We start from the raw sequence: 18,174 nt of genomic DNA, 5'->3' as shown, positions 1-18,174 counted from the left end.
CAGATAGTTGCCTTTTGCAAAATCTAAAAATCCTGTTTGACCTGTACATAGACCAGCATTTGTTATTATAGTAAATAAGAAGAGCAGGTGTTCATTTTTCAAAGGAGACTCAGCGTTGTCAACATTAGTGACCTCTTTGTGGCTTTCAGAGCTATTTTTCAACCTTCAAATGTCTACAGAACATTAACTCAACTGAACCAGCAAAATGGAGAAAAAATAAGTAGTATTGATGTGCTTTATAAAGTATTTATTTTTTTCTGTTTCTAAATGCATTTCTGCAATGTGGATTAAATATATGCTAACTTACAGTTATAAGTGTCATCACTTATAACTCCTAAGCAACCATCCACTTATAAATAAGTTATATCAAAATCTGTGGGTAATTTGAAATTATTTACAGGAGTAGGGTATCTGCCTTTGAAATGTTTCCAGAACCAATCTTATGTTTGATATAGCCAGAGTCAAATTGTAGGAGATAGATGAAGCTCTTTGTTTTTAACAAGGCAAAAAACAAATGAGCCAAAAAGCCCCAGTGTGCAATGCAGAGGGCAAAGGGAAAGAGTCAAAGATGACTGCAAGGTCAAAACTATGAAAAGAAAATAACAAGGTCAGAAAATAATGAAAAGTTTTATTAGAAATGTTCAGTTAGAAAGAGGAAGGCTGGAAAATGTGACAATTAGCCCTGTGTTTTTCAGCCCTGAAAACTAGACCATTTGGTGACTTCTATCTCTGTGGGCTATCAATTCATATCTAATCTGAGATATTATTAATTGGCCTTTCTGTATAGATAACCTAGAGAAAACAGAGGCAATAGTCAAGGTCACACAACTAGTAAGTAATAACATAATATCTGAATGCTGAGTCTTTTTTTAACTACTATACAAACTTTATCCCTTAATGTTACTGAAATATTGAGAGGACTACAATCTTTCTCAAAGATGTATATACATATATATAGTCATACAGAGTATTTATATATTTTCTCATTATCTTAATTTAATCCTATATACCTATAGATAATCTGAACAAAACATGCATATTGCAACTAAAATATACTAGATGTTTCAGGAAAATGATAGCTATTAAATATTAAATTTGTATTTTGAAAAGTAATTCTCTTATTAACTTAAGGAAGGACTTCTATAAATGCAAATATCTTTCCTTTAAAAATGATAGATAAACTAAATCACTGTTATGGTAATTGGCATACATGAAAACCAAACGTGTTTCTGCAACTGTAAATATGTGATCAGAACCCAAATGTTTCCATTTAATGAATGCATTCAAATATATAAACAAGTATATTTCCCTAAGATCACAGAAATGTAGTTTGCGATTGGGCTACTATAGAAATGTTTTAAATTACTTTGTAAACCTAAGAAATCAGCCTTTTAAGAAGTATTCACATTTTTTCATGAAAAGAATTTAGGTAGAGACAAGGAAGGAAAACTAATTCACTAATTTCTCCTTTATACAGTTTCTCAAGGCAAAGTTTCCAGGATCTACCTCAATTTTGGTCAGTAGAAATAACCACTGAGATAGAACTACTACCCTGACATCCAGACTCAGGTCTTGGGTGACACCCCCTTGAGGACCTACTATATAATGTGTTGGTTAGGTGGGGTGGGCCATGCTGGAGTGTGAAACTGCACAGCCCTCGATATGGCACCTTCATCTCCGTAGGGATCTGAATCCACTGCCATAATCAGTGAACAGATTGGATGGGAGAGCTTTCTGGACTCAAAATTCTGTTCTAGAAATAGACACCCTGACTGGGAACATATGTGTGGCCTGTTTTGGGTGCAGTCTCAAATAGCAGGGTTACGATACCATGGATACCACACCTCTTGCCCATATTTGCATTCAACATGTTATTCCATTTTATTTGTTTGCTTAAGGAGGGGCAAATAGCTTTTGCACTCAGGCTTTGGTAAATGAGTCCATCATGTTTAAATAATGGGGGAGAATGGCATGCTATGTGCTAACAAATAATATTAATTCTCTAAAAAGCAAAAAAAAAAAAAAAAGCAGGGCTCCTAAAAGTGCCCAGAACTGCGTTAGGGATTCACATACATTCTCTGGAGCCAAGAGACAGAGTTTTTCCTCTACAGTATTTTCAAGCTGGGGTTCTTAGAAGTTCTTCTATTAAAACACCTTTGCCCAGGACCGAGAACACAATTATACCCTTTGGTTTGTATTCTGGGATAGAGAAGTGCCAAAAGCAGAGAACTAGAATGTTCCAGAGGCGGAGGAAGCTAGGAAAGAACATTTGTTCTGGTTTTCATCAGAATAATCAGAAGAACCATCCCTGGTTCCCCATTCTCCATGCAGGGCAAGATCAGCCGGAAGTTTGGGGCTGATTAGCACAAGTCATTACAGGGGGTTCTCTGATGTAGGACAAACAGAGGCCAAAGGAAAGAAGGAGAGGGCAATAAGGAAGAAGTCTAAAGAAAAGAGGAAAAGTGAAGGATGGGAAGAATGTGACCTTTTGTAAAAGAGAATGTGCACATTAGGGCATGTTAGTAAATACACATCAAAAGGGACAAAAAGTTAACAGTGAAGGAGGGAGGAAAATGTGTTTCATGTGTCTCCCAGAAAGACATTCAATTGCTGTTTGTTAAAGCTACTACCAGAAGTCAGAATCCCAGAAGTGTCTGGCAAAGGGTGCATGTGTAAAGAGAACAAGAAATAGTTATTGTTAGCACCTTTTCAGGTTTAAAATATTAACAAGAACAGGGGAGACTATGCTGTTTTCCTTCAGTTTTACTCAAAGGAGCTTCAATAGAATAAATTAGCACTTAATGCTTTCTTTTTTTTTTTTTTTGGCCAGTCCTGGGCCTTGGACTCAGGGCCTGAGCACTGTCCCTGGCTTCTTTTTGCTCAAGGCTAGCACTCTGCCACTTGAGCCACAGCGCCACTTCTGGCCGTTTTCTGTATATGTGGTGCTGGGGAATCGAACCCAGGGCCTCATGTATACGAGGCAAGCTCTCTTGCCACTAGGCCATATCCCCAGCCCACTTAATGCTTTCTTAAGTGTCAAGAACAACTGAATTTTGGTAAAGGCAGCCTGGTTCTCATGAAGTAAAAGATGTGATGTTGGGTGTTAGAAAAGATAGGGGAAAAACTGACTTATAGTGTCTACTTGTCAATTATAAAAACCTTGGAACAGAGGAAAAATTAAACTCCAGTCTTTCTTCTAGCACTTATTGTGGCCATTATTTTAGAGACAATTTCTTATCTGTGCCTAAAAATAATGCTGTAATTTTTATTATATTCGTTATTATTCTTAGGGTATGACTACACCAAGTAAGTGGGGGAGGGGGGCATATATATACCTGCTTTTATGTACATATCGAATATACATAATATGTGAAAAAAATATGAGGGCTGGGAATGTGGCTTAGCAGTAGAATTCTTGCCTAGCATGCATGGAGCCTTGGGTTCAATTCCTCAGAACCACATTAATAGAAAGATCCAGAAGTGGCACTGTGGCTCATGTGGTAGAGTGCCAGCCTTAAGCAAAAAGAAGCCAGGGACAGTACTCAGGCCCTGAGTCCCAAGACCCAGAACTGGTAAAATATGATAATAATGAAAATAATACCTTTCAAAATCTCAAGGGATGTTGTCTTTAATTAGCTTATCTACACTTAAGAAAAATATGGAGAATATAGCAATGTAGATGAAACTTATGTGTTTTGTCTGTGACCATTACATTATGTATGGCACAAAAGAAAAAACCCTGAAGAATATTACTTTAGTCTTCAAATACTTAGGTCAGCAAAGTCATCCAAGTAACAATGAATGAAGTTCCAAAGTACATCATTATACCACTTTTATCCTATGAAATATCAACCAACATTCATACTAATATTGTATTTGTCCATCCATGCTATAAATGATTTCCTTGAATTGGACAGCAATTAAGCATTTATTTGAAGTTTAATTTTGTCAAAACATGGTTGAACTTCACCCCTAGTTAACTATATATGTAAAAATTCAACAAAAATCGTAAGCACTATGCGAGAATCAACCAGCTATATTGAATTAACAATTCCATATTAACAATTAAGATTATTAAATATTTTATTGTTATTTGTGATTTATGCATTACACATCCTTTATATCTATAAGATTTCTAACCTATATTAAAAATAGTATATACATACGTATACCCAGTACATATGTTGACATTCAGTTATTAGTATACACTGATACTGTATCCTATTTACATATTCGGCTTCAGACAAACTGTCTGCCCCCAGAGAAGAGCAAGAAGACAACTTAAAACTGGCTTGTCATCTTCTTTCTCTAGTCATGTGAAAATCAAAATTCTGAAAATCAACTGGCTCACATAAATTTTACACAGCTCCTCAGAACAAGCCAATGAACCAGTATATATATTGTGTGTGTGCATGCATGTGTGTATTTAAGTCTTCCCAAAAATTACCAGATGGTAAAATAGTTCCAAACTAAAGACTAATTTACTATACTAGGAGAATATAGTTTATTACACAACTTTTGAATGAAGAGAAAAGGAGGCCAGCTATCTTTCTGTTCAGTTTTTATGGTGCTCTAGTCTACATCTGGCACCAGTACTCTATCATTCTAGCTCACCTTTTAACCATGTTATATTTATTTCTTTCTCCAAAATGTAAATGGCTTTTAAAACAATAGATATCCACATGTAACTATAAATAGTTCTTTTCTCATGCAAGCACATTTTAAGAATGTTGTTTTCTAAATGTATATCAGAAACTTTTTTTGTCAGTTGTGGGGCTTGAACACAGGGCCTGGAAGCTGTCCCTAAGCTTCTTTGTTCAAGGCTAGTGCCTACCACTTTGAGCCACAGCACCACTTCTGGTTTTCTGGTAGTCTGGTGCTTAATTGGGGACAAGAGTCACAGACTTTTCTATCCAGGCTGGCTTCCAACCATGATTCTCAGATCTCAGTCTCCTGAGTAGCTAGGATTACAGGCATGAGCCACCAGTTCCTAACCAGAAACTTATTTTTGATCATGAAAAACACTTTATCTCTTCAGAACTTAAATATAATATTAGAACAGCATTGTGTGGAGAAATTAAGAGAAATAACATGATTTCCATGACTCGTTTACTTGAGTTTGGCATATCATCTGTACTACATGTGGAAAAACTAGGAATACTTTAAATATCAAAATAATTTTGATGAAACAGCCAATGGCATTTACATAGGTCCATATGTAAAATGGAAAATAGGCAGGTCTCCTGCTTCTCTTGCTGCTGGAGCCATCAACAGAGGCTTTATGGTGGAAGGCGACAAGATGCAGGCTAAGGATTTACTGCAGAGCTTAGTGGCTGCCATGTTCTGCACCATACCCAGGTTCTTCAGGCTATTTGACTGATGTGGAGCAGAAGAGGTGTCACTCCCACCTCAACCTGGGCACACAGGGCTTCCATCATTCATTTCTACATCAATATCTGAATCACATGCTCATATGGAAGGCATCTGTTACTCTTGTTTATTGGAGGCCTTTATTACTTCCTGCTGTACAGTTTAACCATCTAACTAAACGTAATACAGACTGTAGCTGCTATTAACACAAGCATGGTAGATAAACTGTCATAAAATAACATTAAATTGAGGCAGCTTCTACCACTTATAAATTGAGTAACCTAGAGAAAACCTCAGCTTCTGCATCTCATCATGCAAAAGATGATTAAACACTACCTCCCTAAATAAGACCGTCCTGGAGATGAACTGAGGTAAGCCATACCACTTTCTCTGACATGTTCTAAACACTGAGCACACATTGCTCTTAGTGCTATATGTTATATAGTGACATTAATGAAGGGAATGACTTATAAAAACAAGTAAATTTTATTCACAGGGTGAGATTAAATATTGTATGAAAAAATTACACTTGTATTTTATTTGGGGGGTGGCTCATGATTGATTAAAAATTAGATTAGCAAACTATACTTGAAGTAAATACTTTTTTTTTTCCATTCCTGGGGCTTGAACTCATGGCCTGGGCACTGTCCCTGAACTTCTTTTGCTCAAAGCTAGCACTTGACCATTTGAGCCATAGGGCCACTTGTGTCTGTTTATGTAGTACTGAGGAATGGAACCCAGGGCTTCATGCATGGTAGGCAAGCGCTTTACCACTAAGCCACATTCCCAGGCTCAGACCTTTAACTTTTAAATTCCACTGCTTCCAAAGGAAGTTCACAGTCTTGAATCACACTAACACAGTGAGACTGGAGGAAACAGACTTACATCTAAAGACGTAGGGACAGTGAGCTGGAACTTATCTAAGTTAAGATAGCAAACACAATTGAGAATTTTGACATGGAGTATTCCCTCCATCTTCAACAATGTGCTAGTATCATGCCAGGCAGCACTGGCCACATTTCCAATCACAGTTGTCCCTAGTGAGTTCCAAAAATGTTCTCAAATAAGTGAATGCCCTCCATTTGGTGGACAGTGTCCAAGAGGGGGATAGGGTTGGAGAGATTTGAAATACTGTCTTGTTTAAGATTAAGAGTCATAAATATTTCAAGTGATCAACTAATTATTAAAAACATGTTTGTCTTTTTGTATGTAGGACTGGAGAAGCTTGAGCAGAAAGGAAAATCGCTGTCCCCTTTAGCAAGTATCACTGGAATATCACTATTTTTGATTATATCCATGGGTATTCTCTTTCTATGGAAAAAATATCAACCGTACAAAGGTATGTTAGAATTAGGAAAAAAATACATTTGGGATATATACTAAAAAATACCTTATTGTGTTTTTGTTTGTTGCTTTCTGGTTTAGCTATAAAACAGAAGCTAGAAGGCAGGTAATGCATATATTTCTATGAAACTTTTTTCTTAAATTCTTTCTCCCTTCAATTATTATCCTTGACATTAATAAATATTTTTTCTTTTCAGGCCAGAAACAGAATACAGGAAAGCTCAAACATTTTCAGGTAATGGTCAAAGTGAAAAGAACTCTGTTAATGTATGTTAATACTGTTGAGGGTCATTGATACTGTTATCCCAGTAATATAAATAACAGGTCAATATCAATGTAACAGAAACAGTCCCTCAGTTTATATCAGTGCCTTCCCTTCACAAAGTGCTGTTCCTGTACTGGTCATATATAAACCACACGGGTCTTCATAATATGTCTATAAGATACTAGCAACTCTATTTTACAATCAAGACCACCACCAAAGGTCAGAGAGATCAAGTCACTTCCCCAGAGTCCTGAGTTCTGCTTAAGCTCATTCATCAGGATTATTAGTTAAAAAAGACTAAACATCTCTCTCACTTCGTTGATTCCTAAGGGAGATATAGTAGGCAACTCTATCATAGGGAGAAGAGGAAAGGGAAGTTTGATTGGGGCCAGTGTTGCTTCTTTGACCTCAGATGACCTTCAATGCCTTCACTGTTGACTCTGCTGAATTGTTGTATGCTAACAAATGCTCAGGCTTTTGTGTCACAGCACACTGGGTTTCCAACTTCAGTATGCCATATTCCCCCTTGGGAAAATTATTTTTCTTCATCTTGACTTCCTGATCTCTATAACAGAGATTAAAGAAAAACCAACTTCCTCCTAACTTCCTCCTAGAGTTGCTATGAAACTTAAATAAAGTCATACAGGTAATAATACGATATATGGATGCCTACTAAAGATAAGCCTTCATGTCTAGTCCTTGCTCACTTACAAATGACTGCCACAGACAGGAAGGGTCTCAAGACTACCTGAACCCCTCAGGGATGAAGATGAGGTGATAAGGATATTGTACTGCACTATATTTTTGTATGTCTGGCAAGATATGATTATTTTCTTATTCTTTTCTGTACTAGTGGTCTCTGTTAGTTCTAGTAAGATGCAGTCCATGAGGGATGAGGAAATGTTCAGTTGGTTTTGTAAATATAACATGTAAGGCAGAAAATAATACAATAGTAAATGAAAGAGAATATTGGGTTTCTAAGTAGCATTGTTTTTCCGTTTCAGGCCATGAAGATGCCCTGGATGACTTTGGAATATATGAATTTATTGCTTTTCCAGATGCCTCTGGTATTCCTAGGGTTGGTTTTCCTACTGGCTGATTAACCAAGAAGTAGAATTCTGCTTTACCAGAGGTGTAAGCAGCCTTCATTTAAGCACTCGGGCAATGTGGTCCAGCGGCTGCATTACCCCTTACAGATTTAGGTAGTGTTAATTGATTTACTAAGGAAGACAAAAGCATTTTTCTCAGCCTTCTTAAGTAAAGCTTACACAAATAAGGAAATTATGCTAATTAATGAACATTCTTTACCTGGCAAGCTCAGAGAAGAGGGAATTAATTCAGTTCAAAGGCAAGAGAGCTGGGGCTGGGAATATGGCCTAGTGGCAAGAGTGCTTGCCTCATATACATGAAGCCCTGGGTTCGATTCCCCAGCACCACATATACAGAAAACGGCCAGAAGTGGCGCTGTGGCTCAAGTGACAGAGTGCTAGCCTTGAGCAAAATGAAGCCAGGGACAGTGCTCAGGCCCTGAGTCAAGCCCCACGACTGGCCAAAAAAAAAAGGGGGCAAGAGAGCTGAATAAGCAGAGGATCAGGAATTCCTGATTTGAATTATTCCACTTTACTTGACTGACCATAACTTTACTGAATTCATTGCTCAGTTTCCCTTACTGTCCCTTCATAACTCCTGAGTGCATTTCAAAGATAATTCCTTGCATCTTTAAAGGTACCTTGTACTCTTCATAAGGATGTTATAGTATAGCTCTAACGTATGCAAGTACCTATCTTATTATGATCACCAGATGCATTAATTAAAGGGAGTAGAGGGCCTTTATAAACTGAAGGCACTTTTTCAGTATGCAAAAAATTATCTCTTAAGATGATGTTTTGTTAAATAAATATGTAGAAAATGTCTGTGAGCTAATCATCTCATGAACACTTTTACAGATTTGTGTAGGACCAACTTTTCCTCTGCTTCTTTAGTCTCCTCTGCTAGTCCACATAATGGAAGGGGCCATAAATGGATCACTTGCTTCTGGGAATTCTCACTTCCATTTTTTAAAACGACTATTTGCTGTTAGGAGATGGCTAGTTCGTTTGTTCAGAGCATTCTATCACTGTGTAAGGTTCATCCAGTATGTTTCCTGGCCACAGACTCTGTTTGAAAAATGTCCCATGAGTAATGGAAAGGACTTGATTGGATTTCATCCTCCCTAAGGGAAGTCAGAAGCACCACCACCCACACAATCATAGATGAAGGAAAAAAAACTACTCCGGAAAGGCTTTGCAACGCCCTTTATTCAATCTCAGGCAGATTGGTTCACCCTTTACTTCCACAACCAAAAAGACAAAATAAATATTTGGTGGGTCACTTACTTAAAACTACTTCTCACAGTCAAAGGAAGTACCCTTTGAAGGTGTATCTTCAAATGGGAGGCCAGGAAAATGAAGAACTAAGAGGACTTAAAATTATGAAGCGGGCTGGGAATCTGGCCTAGTGGTAAAGTGCTCGCCTTGTATACATGAAGCCCTGGGTTTGATTCCTCAGCACCAAATACATAGAAAACGCCAGAAGTAGTGCTGTGGCTCATGTGGTAGAGTGCTAGCCTTGAGCAAAAAGAAGCCAGGGACAGTGCTCAAGTCCCAAGTCCCAAGTCCCACGACTGGAAACAAACAAACAAAAATATGAATCAAAGAGCTCATTTAATATCATGTCCACTTTTTAATTGCTAGGAATTTTAATGGATAGGAATGCATGAGATTTATGTAATAAGAAACTTTAAATTGAGCCTGGGGATGAATCAGAAGGCTACTTGTAGGGAACTAATTGGAGGTAAGTAATTGGAGGGGACAGCCTTTATTGACTCAACATGCTACAGTCTTCAAGAACATAAAGCAGAGATATGGGACAGTACATTGCACCACAGAAGCCCCACTTATTTCAGTCATAAACTGAGTAACTTGACTTGGAACCATGCCTGTTTTCTAAGCTGAAAACTCCTGAAGGATCTGCAGAGATTCTTAATTGGCCATGCCAGGTGGTTTGGGAAAGAAGTGAGAAATCAAAAACAGCAAGCAGAGGACAAAGACACACAAGGAGGTAGGAGTGAGAAGCCAGAGAGGTATTTATGTGAGAAATGGCCCACAGAAGAAAAGTACTAATAAAACCAAGACCTCAAAATTCACACTAAGACAAGAAATAGACTTAGTCGTTTCTTCAGTTTTTAAAAGTCAATTCATCACTTAACTTTTTCCAGTATATTTATAAATGCAATTTCTCTTTCTCACTCTGTGTGTGTATGTGCATGTGTATGTGCATGTGTATTTAGTTCCTCTCTTTTAAAAGTTGGATAGAAAGAAAGACATTGCATAAAGTGAACAGAGTTGTTTATAGTCTTCATATTAGGTTAAGTAAGTTGGTTGATGGGTTTTACCAACACCTATGTCCACCACTAGGCCAAAGAAAATGAGGAGTTGATCTTAAGTGCATCAAAATCTCCTCCACACAGAATGACTGGACAAATCACATATCCTAGTATGGCCTGGAGGGCTATAGTAAGCCGAACGGAAGCAGACAGTATCTCAAAAGTATAATGCCAAGGCATGACACTATAATGCACACAGCAAATTTGGATAAGAAAGAATTCCTTAGGCTTATGCAGGGGAAAGTGACCTCCTGGTAGAGTCATATAAAAATGAAAAACTATAAATAGGCAGAAGTATGATAAAGATAGTGGATAGGGAGGAAACCCCACCTTTAAATAATTAGAAGGCAATGTTTATAAGAAGTAAATTATGAACTGTAAGGAATGAGAGTAAAACATGAATGTCAATTTCAATAAAATATGTGATCATTTTTACTAGAAAAAAATACACTGCTATTCTTTCTACATTCATCTGAGCCTTTTTTTTAAAGAACTTATTAGTACATTCTAACAAAAATATTTACCTCCACACTTGCAATGTGATTAGAATGTCAGGATCTACATTCTTTTTCTTTTAAGCTACTCTTGCACATGTAATTGGAAAAGATTGTCAAATGGATAATTAACATGTAAAATAAAAACCAGATGCTGGTAGCTCATGCCTATAATCCTAGCTCCTCAGGAGATTGAGATCAGAAGAGTATAGTTTAAAGCCAGCACAGGTAGAAAAATCTGTGAGACTCTTATCTCCAATTAACCAGAAAGGGAGTAAAAACTAGAAATGGGGATGTGGTAAAGGTGATAAGAGAGCCAGTCTTGAGTGACCAAAAGCTAAGGAACAGACCCTGGGCCCTAAGTTCAAGCTCCAGTACTGGTGTGCATGAACACACACGTGCATACACATATACTCACAGAGGGAGAGAGAGACAGACAGACAGACAGACAGACCGAGAGGAGACAGAGAGACAGAGAGACCAATGGACTGACAGAGAGAGATGTAAAATAAAAGATGACTATAGATACTCTATTGTTCTAAGCTGTCCTTTTTTTTTTTTTTTTGCTATTTTTCTTCCTTTTATGTTTTCTTTACAGTACCCCCAGCTTTCTTCTAAAATGATGAAAATAGTGATAATGCTGTCAAGCTAATCCTCCTCTGGCCTTAGAGCTAGCTGTGCTGCTGCACAAATTACCACAGGGCAAATGCAAGGTCCTTCAGTGAGGGGAAACAGCCCCCGGAGGATGAAAGACAATTCTATTTCCCTAGCCAACACTACTGCCACTTGTTTTTAGCTGCCCAGCATAATAGAAACACAGATAATTAATCTTGGGCTAACTTTCTTTAATGTGTCACATTTTCTAGATGCCAAGTAGGTCCATTCCAATCTCAGATGGTGCATCAGGGCAAGAGTTGCATGGTACGATTTATGAAGTTATTCAACACATCCCTGCCCAACAACCAGATGATCCAGAGTAAGTATGAGTCTGCACTTGCTGGTACGATGGAGAAGCTCAACACTTAGCCTCTGCTTGCCTCACAAAAATTCTTAAAAGCCACAATAGAAAGATAGTGAAACAGGAAATTATAGCTTGCATACCTTTTAAAAGGTATAATTCACTTCCCTATCTCAGAATACTGTTGAAATAAATGAAACAGGAAAAGACAGAAGTATCTTCTGAGACCATACAATTGAACAAATTGACACATAGAATTCCAGAATCAATTGTCTATTGAATGTATTTCTCCCTTTTATAATATCCTTCTGCCACCCTCCCTTCCCCCCCCCCCCCCCCAGCAATCTAAATCTGGCTATGAAAGGCATTCCCAAGCCAGTTCTCAAGCTCTGGGTTACTTGAAGGGGAGGGGACACAAACAAAAGTTCCCTAGCACAGTGTAGAGGGCCTAACACAGTATAATTCAAAGTGAAGTGAACCACACTAAGAACTGTTCTGAGAGGACAAAACCTGGGTTGAAGCCAAATCTAGCAAACCAGCTGTCCATTTAAGCTCAAGGCTCTGTCTAGGAAGTCTGTCCCTGCCTTGCCATGGAGAAACTAAGCCCACAGTCTTTTGAAATAATGAGATGAACTTCTGTTGTTTTGTAGACTGTAGTTACCTGCAAGGCATAACTGCCACAAATCATCTTCCATTCTTTCTTTATTTGTGACTTATTGACTTTGAAAAGAACATCAATAACCACACACTGGAATTTCCCCTCTGGCAAAAGAAACAGTTCTAGTAAAGTAGTTCATGCACACCTCTGGGTAAATACAAGAAACAACAGCTAAGAGTGAATGAATGCACTGGAAATGTGATGGAGCAGAAACTCCAGCCTAGGGTACTATGCAGTCATTCTAAGGCTAAGTGGCAAGACACCTTGAAAATCCCACATTAGAAAACACTGGAGTCAAGTAAATTAGGAACAGCTACTGATGAATCTAGGAATTTCAGGTTTGAAAAGATACTTGGTTTAAAGCAACAAGTCATTAACTTAACAGAACACTACAGAATTAGATATTTTTCCATGATGGTTTAAAAATTAAAACTCTAAAATGATCCCTCACTCTCTGGAATGGAATGAGAGGAATTTTTTTCCTATCTTCTTTCCTTTCTTTTTTTTTTTTTTTGATGCCACATAGTAATTGTACATATTTATATGGTACGAAGTAATGTTTGACCCATGAATATATTGTGTAAGGATGGAATAAGATTAATGAGCATACTTACTACTAGAGGTTTGAGATGTGTGTGTATATACATATATATGCATATGTGTGTGCTGTTTAATGTTTGTGTATATCTAAACATATATATTTATATATATATAAATGTTTTATATTATGTGTTTATATGTTTATATATACATATATATACTTAATGTATATACTGTGTAATAATGTATATACATTTTTTTCTAGTCCTGGAGCTTGAACTCAGGATCTGGGTGCTGTTCCTGGGCCTTTTTGTTGTGCTCAAGACTAGTGCTTTTCCACTTTAGCCACAGCACCACTTCCAGCTTTTCTGAGTAGTTTATTGGAGATAGGAGTCTCACAGACTTTCCTGCCTGGGCTAGCTTTGAACCATTATCCTCAGATGTCAGCCTCCAGAATAGCTAGGATTACAGGCATGAGCTACTGGTGCCCAGCTTGAAAATGTTTTTTATATATATGCACATATGTTCACACACATGCTTATTTGTGTTTATATGTTTATATGTGTGTGTCTACATATATGTACATATATGTATATACACTTCACTACATATGCATATTATGTATATATATATGTGTGTGTGTCCTTCATTCTAAACATCTCCTTTCCCCACCAGAATACAAACAAACCAAATGAAAACCCTGAGATTTATCTTTTAAAGCTCTGAAGAATGTAACAAATACTAAGTTAGCATTGTAACAATGGTAGCAACAATGTTGCATGTGGGAAAAGCTGGGTCTCAAGAAAAGGTAAAAAGATCATCTTCTGAAATTAGATATCTCCCAAACACAAGCAAAACCTTTATAATTTCTTGGGAATATTTACATTTATTTCAGAAATAAAATTTAAAGGTTGAAAACAAAGCAGAGATCAAACGCACAAAATATATCTTGGTCAAATAATAATCAACATAATACTATTGAGAATGTGCTCCTTAGAAAGCCTATCTCCCCTCTGCAACATCAGTTCTTGTTCCTATCCCAATCTGACTGACCGCCCAGGCCTCTCTTCCCATTTTCCTCCTTTGTCTTCTAAGTCTTATGTTATTGTTGTCTCTCAGCGTGAGGCTTACACGCCTTCTTTATTTCCTGTAGTTTTATCTTTTCTCCCTTAGTCTAGCCTTCCTTCTCCCTTCCATATTTTTTCTATAAAACCTTAAGACTGTTTCCTTTCTCTCTTAAATCCCTTTTAAAATTTTCTTCCTCCATCAATCTTCCAGAACAGCTTTTTTTTTTTTTTTTTTTTTTTTTTTTTTTGGCCAGTCCTGGGCCTTGGACTCAGGGCCTGAGCACCATCCCTGGCTTCTTCCCGCTCAAGGCTAGCACTCTGCCACCTGAGCGCGCCCCTTCTGGCTGTTTTCCATATATGTGGTGCTGGGGAATCAAACCAAGAGCTTCATGTGTAGGAGGCAAGCACTCTTGCCATTAGGCCATATTCCCAGACCCCCAGAACAGCATTTTAAAGGATTATTTTAACTCATACGTATATTACCTACTTCAAAATTAAAAACAATTAAGTAGGATCTATTCCTTCTATCAGAAACTATTTTATACTTATTTTATTTACACAAACATTTCCAGGGTATGTATTATGTGCCTAGGAGAGAAATTAAACAAGACTCCATCTTTTAAGGATTTCATAGTTTTGTAGACACTTATTTGCTTATTTTAAGTAGGCTGATGATCCTTCATAAAAATCAATATTCTTTTGTTTTTCAAATTTTTATTATCAAACTGATGTACAGAGAGGTTACAGTTTCGTACGTTAGGCATTGGATACATTACTTGTACTGTTTGTTACCTCGTCCCTCATACCCCCCTCCTCCCTTTTTCCCTTTCCCCCCATGAGGTGTTCAGTTCACTTACACCAAACAGCTATGCAAGTATTGCTTTTGTAGTTGTTTTTCTTTTTTTACCCTGTGTCTCTCAATTTTGGTATTCCCTTTCAATTTCCTAGTTCTAATACCAGTATACATGGCTTCCAATATACTCAGATAAGATTAGAGACATAGTGTAGGTACAACCACAGGAAGGTCAATATTCTTTTATACAATAAATATTCCTTTTCTGATTGTTCTCTGGGTCCAATTAAATTAGGAGATCAATTTTATTAATAATGCAGTATCATAGGTGGTTAGTGGATCTCTCCCACCTCCCCTTCATGAAGAGTATGGGTTAGTGATTGGGAAATTTAGCTATGTAACTTACTGCTTCTTTTTTTAAATTAAATTTTATTGACAAGGTGATGTACAGAGGGGGTACAGATACATAATAAGGTAGTGAGTACATTTCTTATCATATTTGTTATACCCTCCCTCATTTTTCTTTCCCTTCTCTAGTTCAGATAAGCATATATACAATATCCAGTGTACCAAAATCATATACAGTAACCACATGGGATATGCCAAAGGAAATTCACCTACTACTTAAGACCTAACGACAGTGATAAAATCCTTCTGTTTCCATCTCTTGGAGTTCATCTTGCTTAGCCTCATCCTATATAATCATATGTGCATAGCTGTTCAGCTCTTGTGAACCTCTGATAGGTCTATCCTAGACCTTTTTATGCTAATTCAGTGATTGATTTTAGAGACATAATGTAAAGTCGCTGACCAAAACATGTGCAAATACCATTTGAAAAGAAGTTTCTTGTTTTACAGATGTGATCTCTACTGTTCTCCACCCCCCAACCCCCCCAAAGAAAACAAATATTAGGGAGACCATGGGCCTTTGTTCTCTGTGCTCAAGGCTTGTCTTGCTCAACATTATTTGTTCGAGTTCTGACCATTTCCCTGCGAATAACAATATTTCACCATTCCTAATAGCTATGTAGTATTCCAATGTGTATAAGTACCATATTTTTTGGATCCATTCGTCTGTGGAAGGGCATCTGGGTTGTTTCCATATTTTGGCTATTGTGAATTATGCAGCGAAAAACATGGATGTGCAGATGTCTTTATGGTATCCTGAGACCTATTGTTCAGGATAGATGCCTAGGAGTGGTATGGCTGGGTCATAGGGTATGTCTATGCTGAGCTTTTTGAGGAATCTCCATACTGTTCTCCAGAGTGGTTGCACTAGTTTGTACTCCCACCAACAGTGGAGAAGGGTTCCTCTTTCTCCGAATCCCCTCCAGCATTTGTTGTTGCCTGAGTTCAGAGTATAGGCCATTCTAACTGGAGTGAGGTGGTATCTCAGGGTTGTTTTTATTTGGATTTCCTTTACTGCCAGGGATGTTGAACATTTTCTCGTATGTCCCTTTTCCATTTTTATTTCTTCTCCTGTGAAATCTCTCTTTAGCTCCTTTGCCCATTTCATAATTGGTTTACTGGACTTGGAGAGGGTTAGTTTCTTGAGTTCTCTGTAGATGACGGATATTAGGCCTTTGTCTGTTGCTGTGCTGGTGAAGATCTTTTTCCATATGGTTGACTATCTTTCTAGTTTACTGGCTTTATCTTTAGCTGTGCATGAACTTTTTATTTTGTAGTAGTGCCATTTGTTGAGTCTCTCCCCTATCTGTTGTGCCCCTGGGACTCTGTTCAGGAAGTTCCTGCCTATGCCTATAAGTTCTAGTGTCTCTCATACTCTGTCCTTCTGACTGATTCTTCTATTTGACAATCACTTCTAAAGTAGGAAAAATGTTTAAGCACTTTTTTATTATTTGATTCTAAGACTATGTTCCTGATTATGTGTGCCTGTTAAATTAATTGGAATGGTTTTTAACAAATGGGTAAAATGATCAATGCTCATATTCTAGTACTCAGCACAGTCATTTGTTTATAACTGTGTTTATTGAAATGTTGTTGACACCATTAAAATTCTTGAAAGTTTATTTTACCCCCAAAGTCAATTGTTAGGATCTTGAAAACAGGTCATCTAAGTAAACAAGCTTTGAATTTCAAAAGAGAATTATCTACAGAATTTATGGTTGCTTACCCTTCCCACTCCTAATAAATATAATTCTCTTGAATCAGCTCAGAGCACTCACTTCATTTGTAACTATTTACCTTTAGAACTGGAAAATCTATTAAAAAAAAACAGCTCAGGTGTCTTGTATTTCTCTTCATCAGGTGAATTTTCTTGGCAAAGCAGTACATTGAAGTGAGACAACGAAGGACTATTTTGAGGGAAAATACCTGCAATCATTGAAAAAAACAAGCCCAATACCTCTTACTCATTGCTTCTTTTAAAGCAGAAGAGCAGCATTTATAAATCATAAACTGGTTTTTCCTCACGTGTGTGCACCTTTGTGCGCACGCACACGCACACACAAACGTGCGGTGTGTTATGCCACAAAGGACAGTGGTAGAAAAGTATTCTTCAGTGTACATTGTTTGTCATGTTGCCTGGAAAGAAGGAATAAAGGCTCCCAATCACTCTTCCTACATTATATTTCTCTAAAAGCCCATTATAATAGGCATATGCATTCTAATGCATTCTAGGGCATACTTCCTCTTCCATCAGTGTTGATGCTGTTTGTCTCATTTATAAACATGGAAACCACATTTGTAAAGCTTTTTTCCAGTAGGTTTTTTTTAAAATTAAACTCTCATTAGTGCTAAGATCGCTGTAGTTTTTTAATTCCCAAATTCATTTCTTGTTATTTGTGCCACAAAATAATAGACTTGGTTTTCCCAAAAGTAACACTGTGCCTTCTCTGTCATTGTCAATCGGCTTGATTATCAAGGGTGTTTTCGAAAAGACTTGCAAACTGTTTAAGAAAATGGCTTACTAAAATTCTGTTTTTTATTTTTGTTCAGAGAAAAATATATTCAAATAAATTATTCTGTCTTTGCTTTTTTGTGATCTTAATTCTTCATGTTGTAGAGGAAAAATATTACAAAAAATTCAGAATGTAAAGGTAGGCACCAGTGGCTCAAACCTACCTGGAAGATGAAGATGAGGAGTGTTGTGGTTCAAAGCCAGCCAGGGAAAAAAGTTAGCCAAACCTATCTCAACCAATTGCTATATATGGTAGAACAGGGCTTCATCCCACATGAGGCTTAGATCAGGAGGTTCCAGGCTGGAGTTTCTAAGCCAGCCCAAGGAGGGAAAAATTCAAG

At 37.4% G+C, this 18,174-nt stretch overlaps 1 protein-coding gene across 2 annotated transcripts in view; it reads left to right on the top strand.

Moving 5' to 3' along the window:
* Nucleotides 1-17,912, top strand: part of Hepacam2 (HEPACAM family member 2) — a 38,362-nt gene extending 20,450 nt beyond the window's left edge. Inside the window, exons 5-10 of one of the 2 annotated variants that reach the window (XM_048340031.1) lie at nucleotides 6,584-6,709; nucleotides 6,796-6,820; nucleotides 6,912-6,949; nucleotides 7,984-8,057; nucleotides 11,764-11,873; nucleotides 17,182-17,912. In XM_048340031.1, coding sequence (XP_048195988.1) covers nucleotides 6,584-6,709; nucleotides 6,796-6,820; nucleotides 6,912-6,949; nucleotides 7,984-8,057; nucleotides 11,764-11,873; nucleotides 17,182-17,185 — 377 coding nt within the window. In that variant the 3' untranslated portion in view covers nucleotides 17,186-17,912. Of the gene's footprint in view, nucleotides 1-6,583; nucleotides 6,710-6,795; nucleotides 6,821-6,911; nucleotides 6,950-7,983; nucleotides 8,058-11,763; nucleotides 11,878-17,181 lie in introns of those variants that run through there. The other variant, XM_048340032.1, reaches the window with a different exon arrangement.
* The last annotated feature ends 262 nt before the right edge of the window (nucleotides 17,913-18,174 follow it).

Source organism: Perognathus longimembris, chromosome 2 (genome assembly GCF_023159225.1).
Source record: "Perognathus longimembris pacificus isolate PPM17 chromosome 2, ASM2315922v1, whole genome shotgun sequence".
NCBI classification, from domain to species: domain Eukaryota; kingdom Metazoa; phylum Chordata; class Mammalia; order Rodentia; family Heteromyidae; genus Perognathus; species Perognathus longimembris.
The sequence above is the reverse complement of the archived record's forward strand: the minus strand, read 5'-3'. Positions and strand labels throughout refer to the sequence as shown.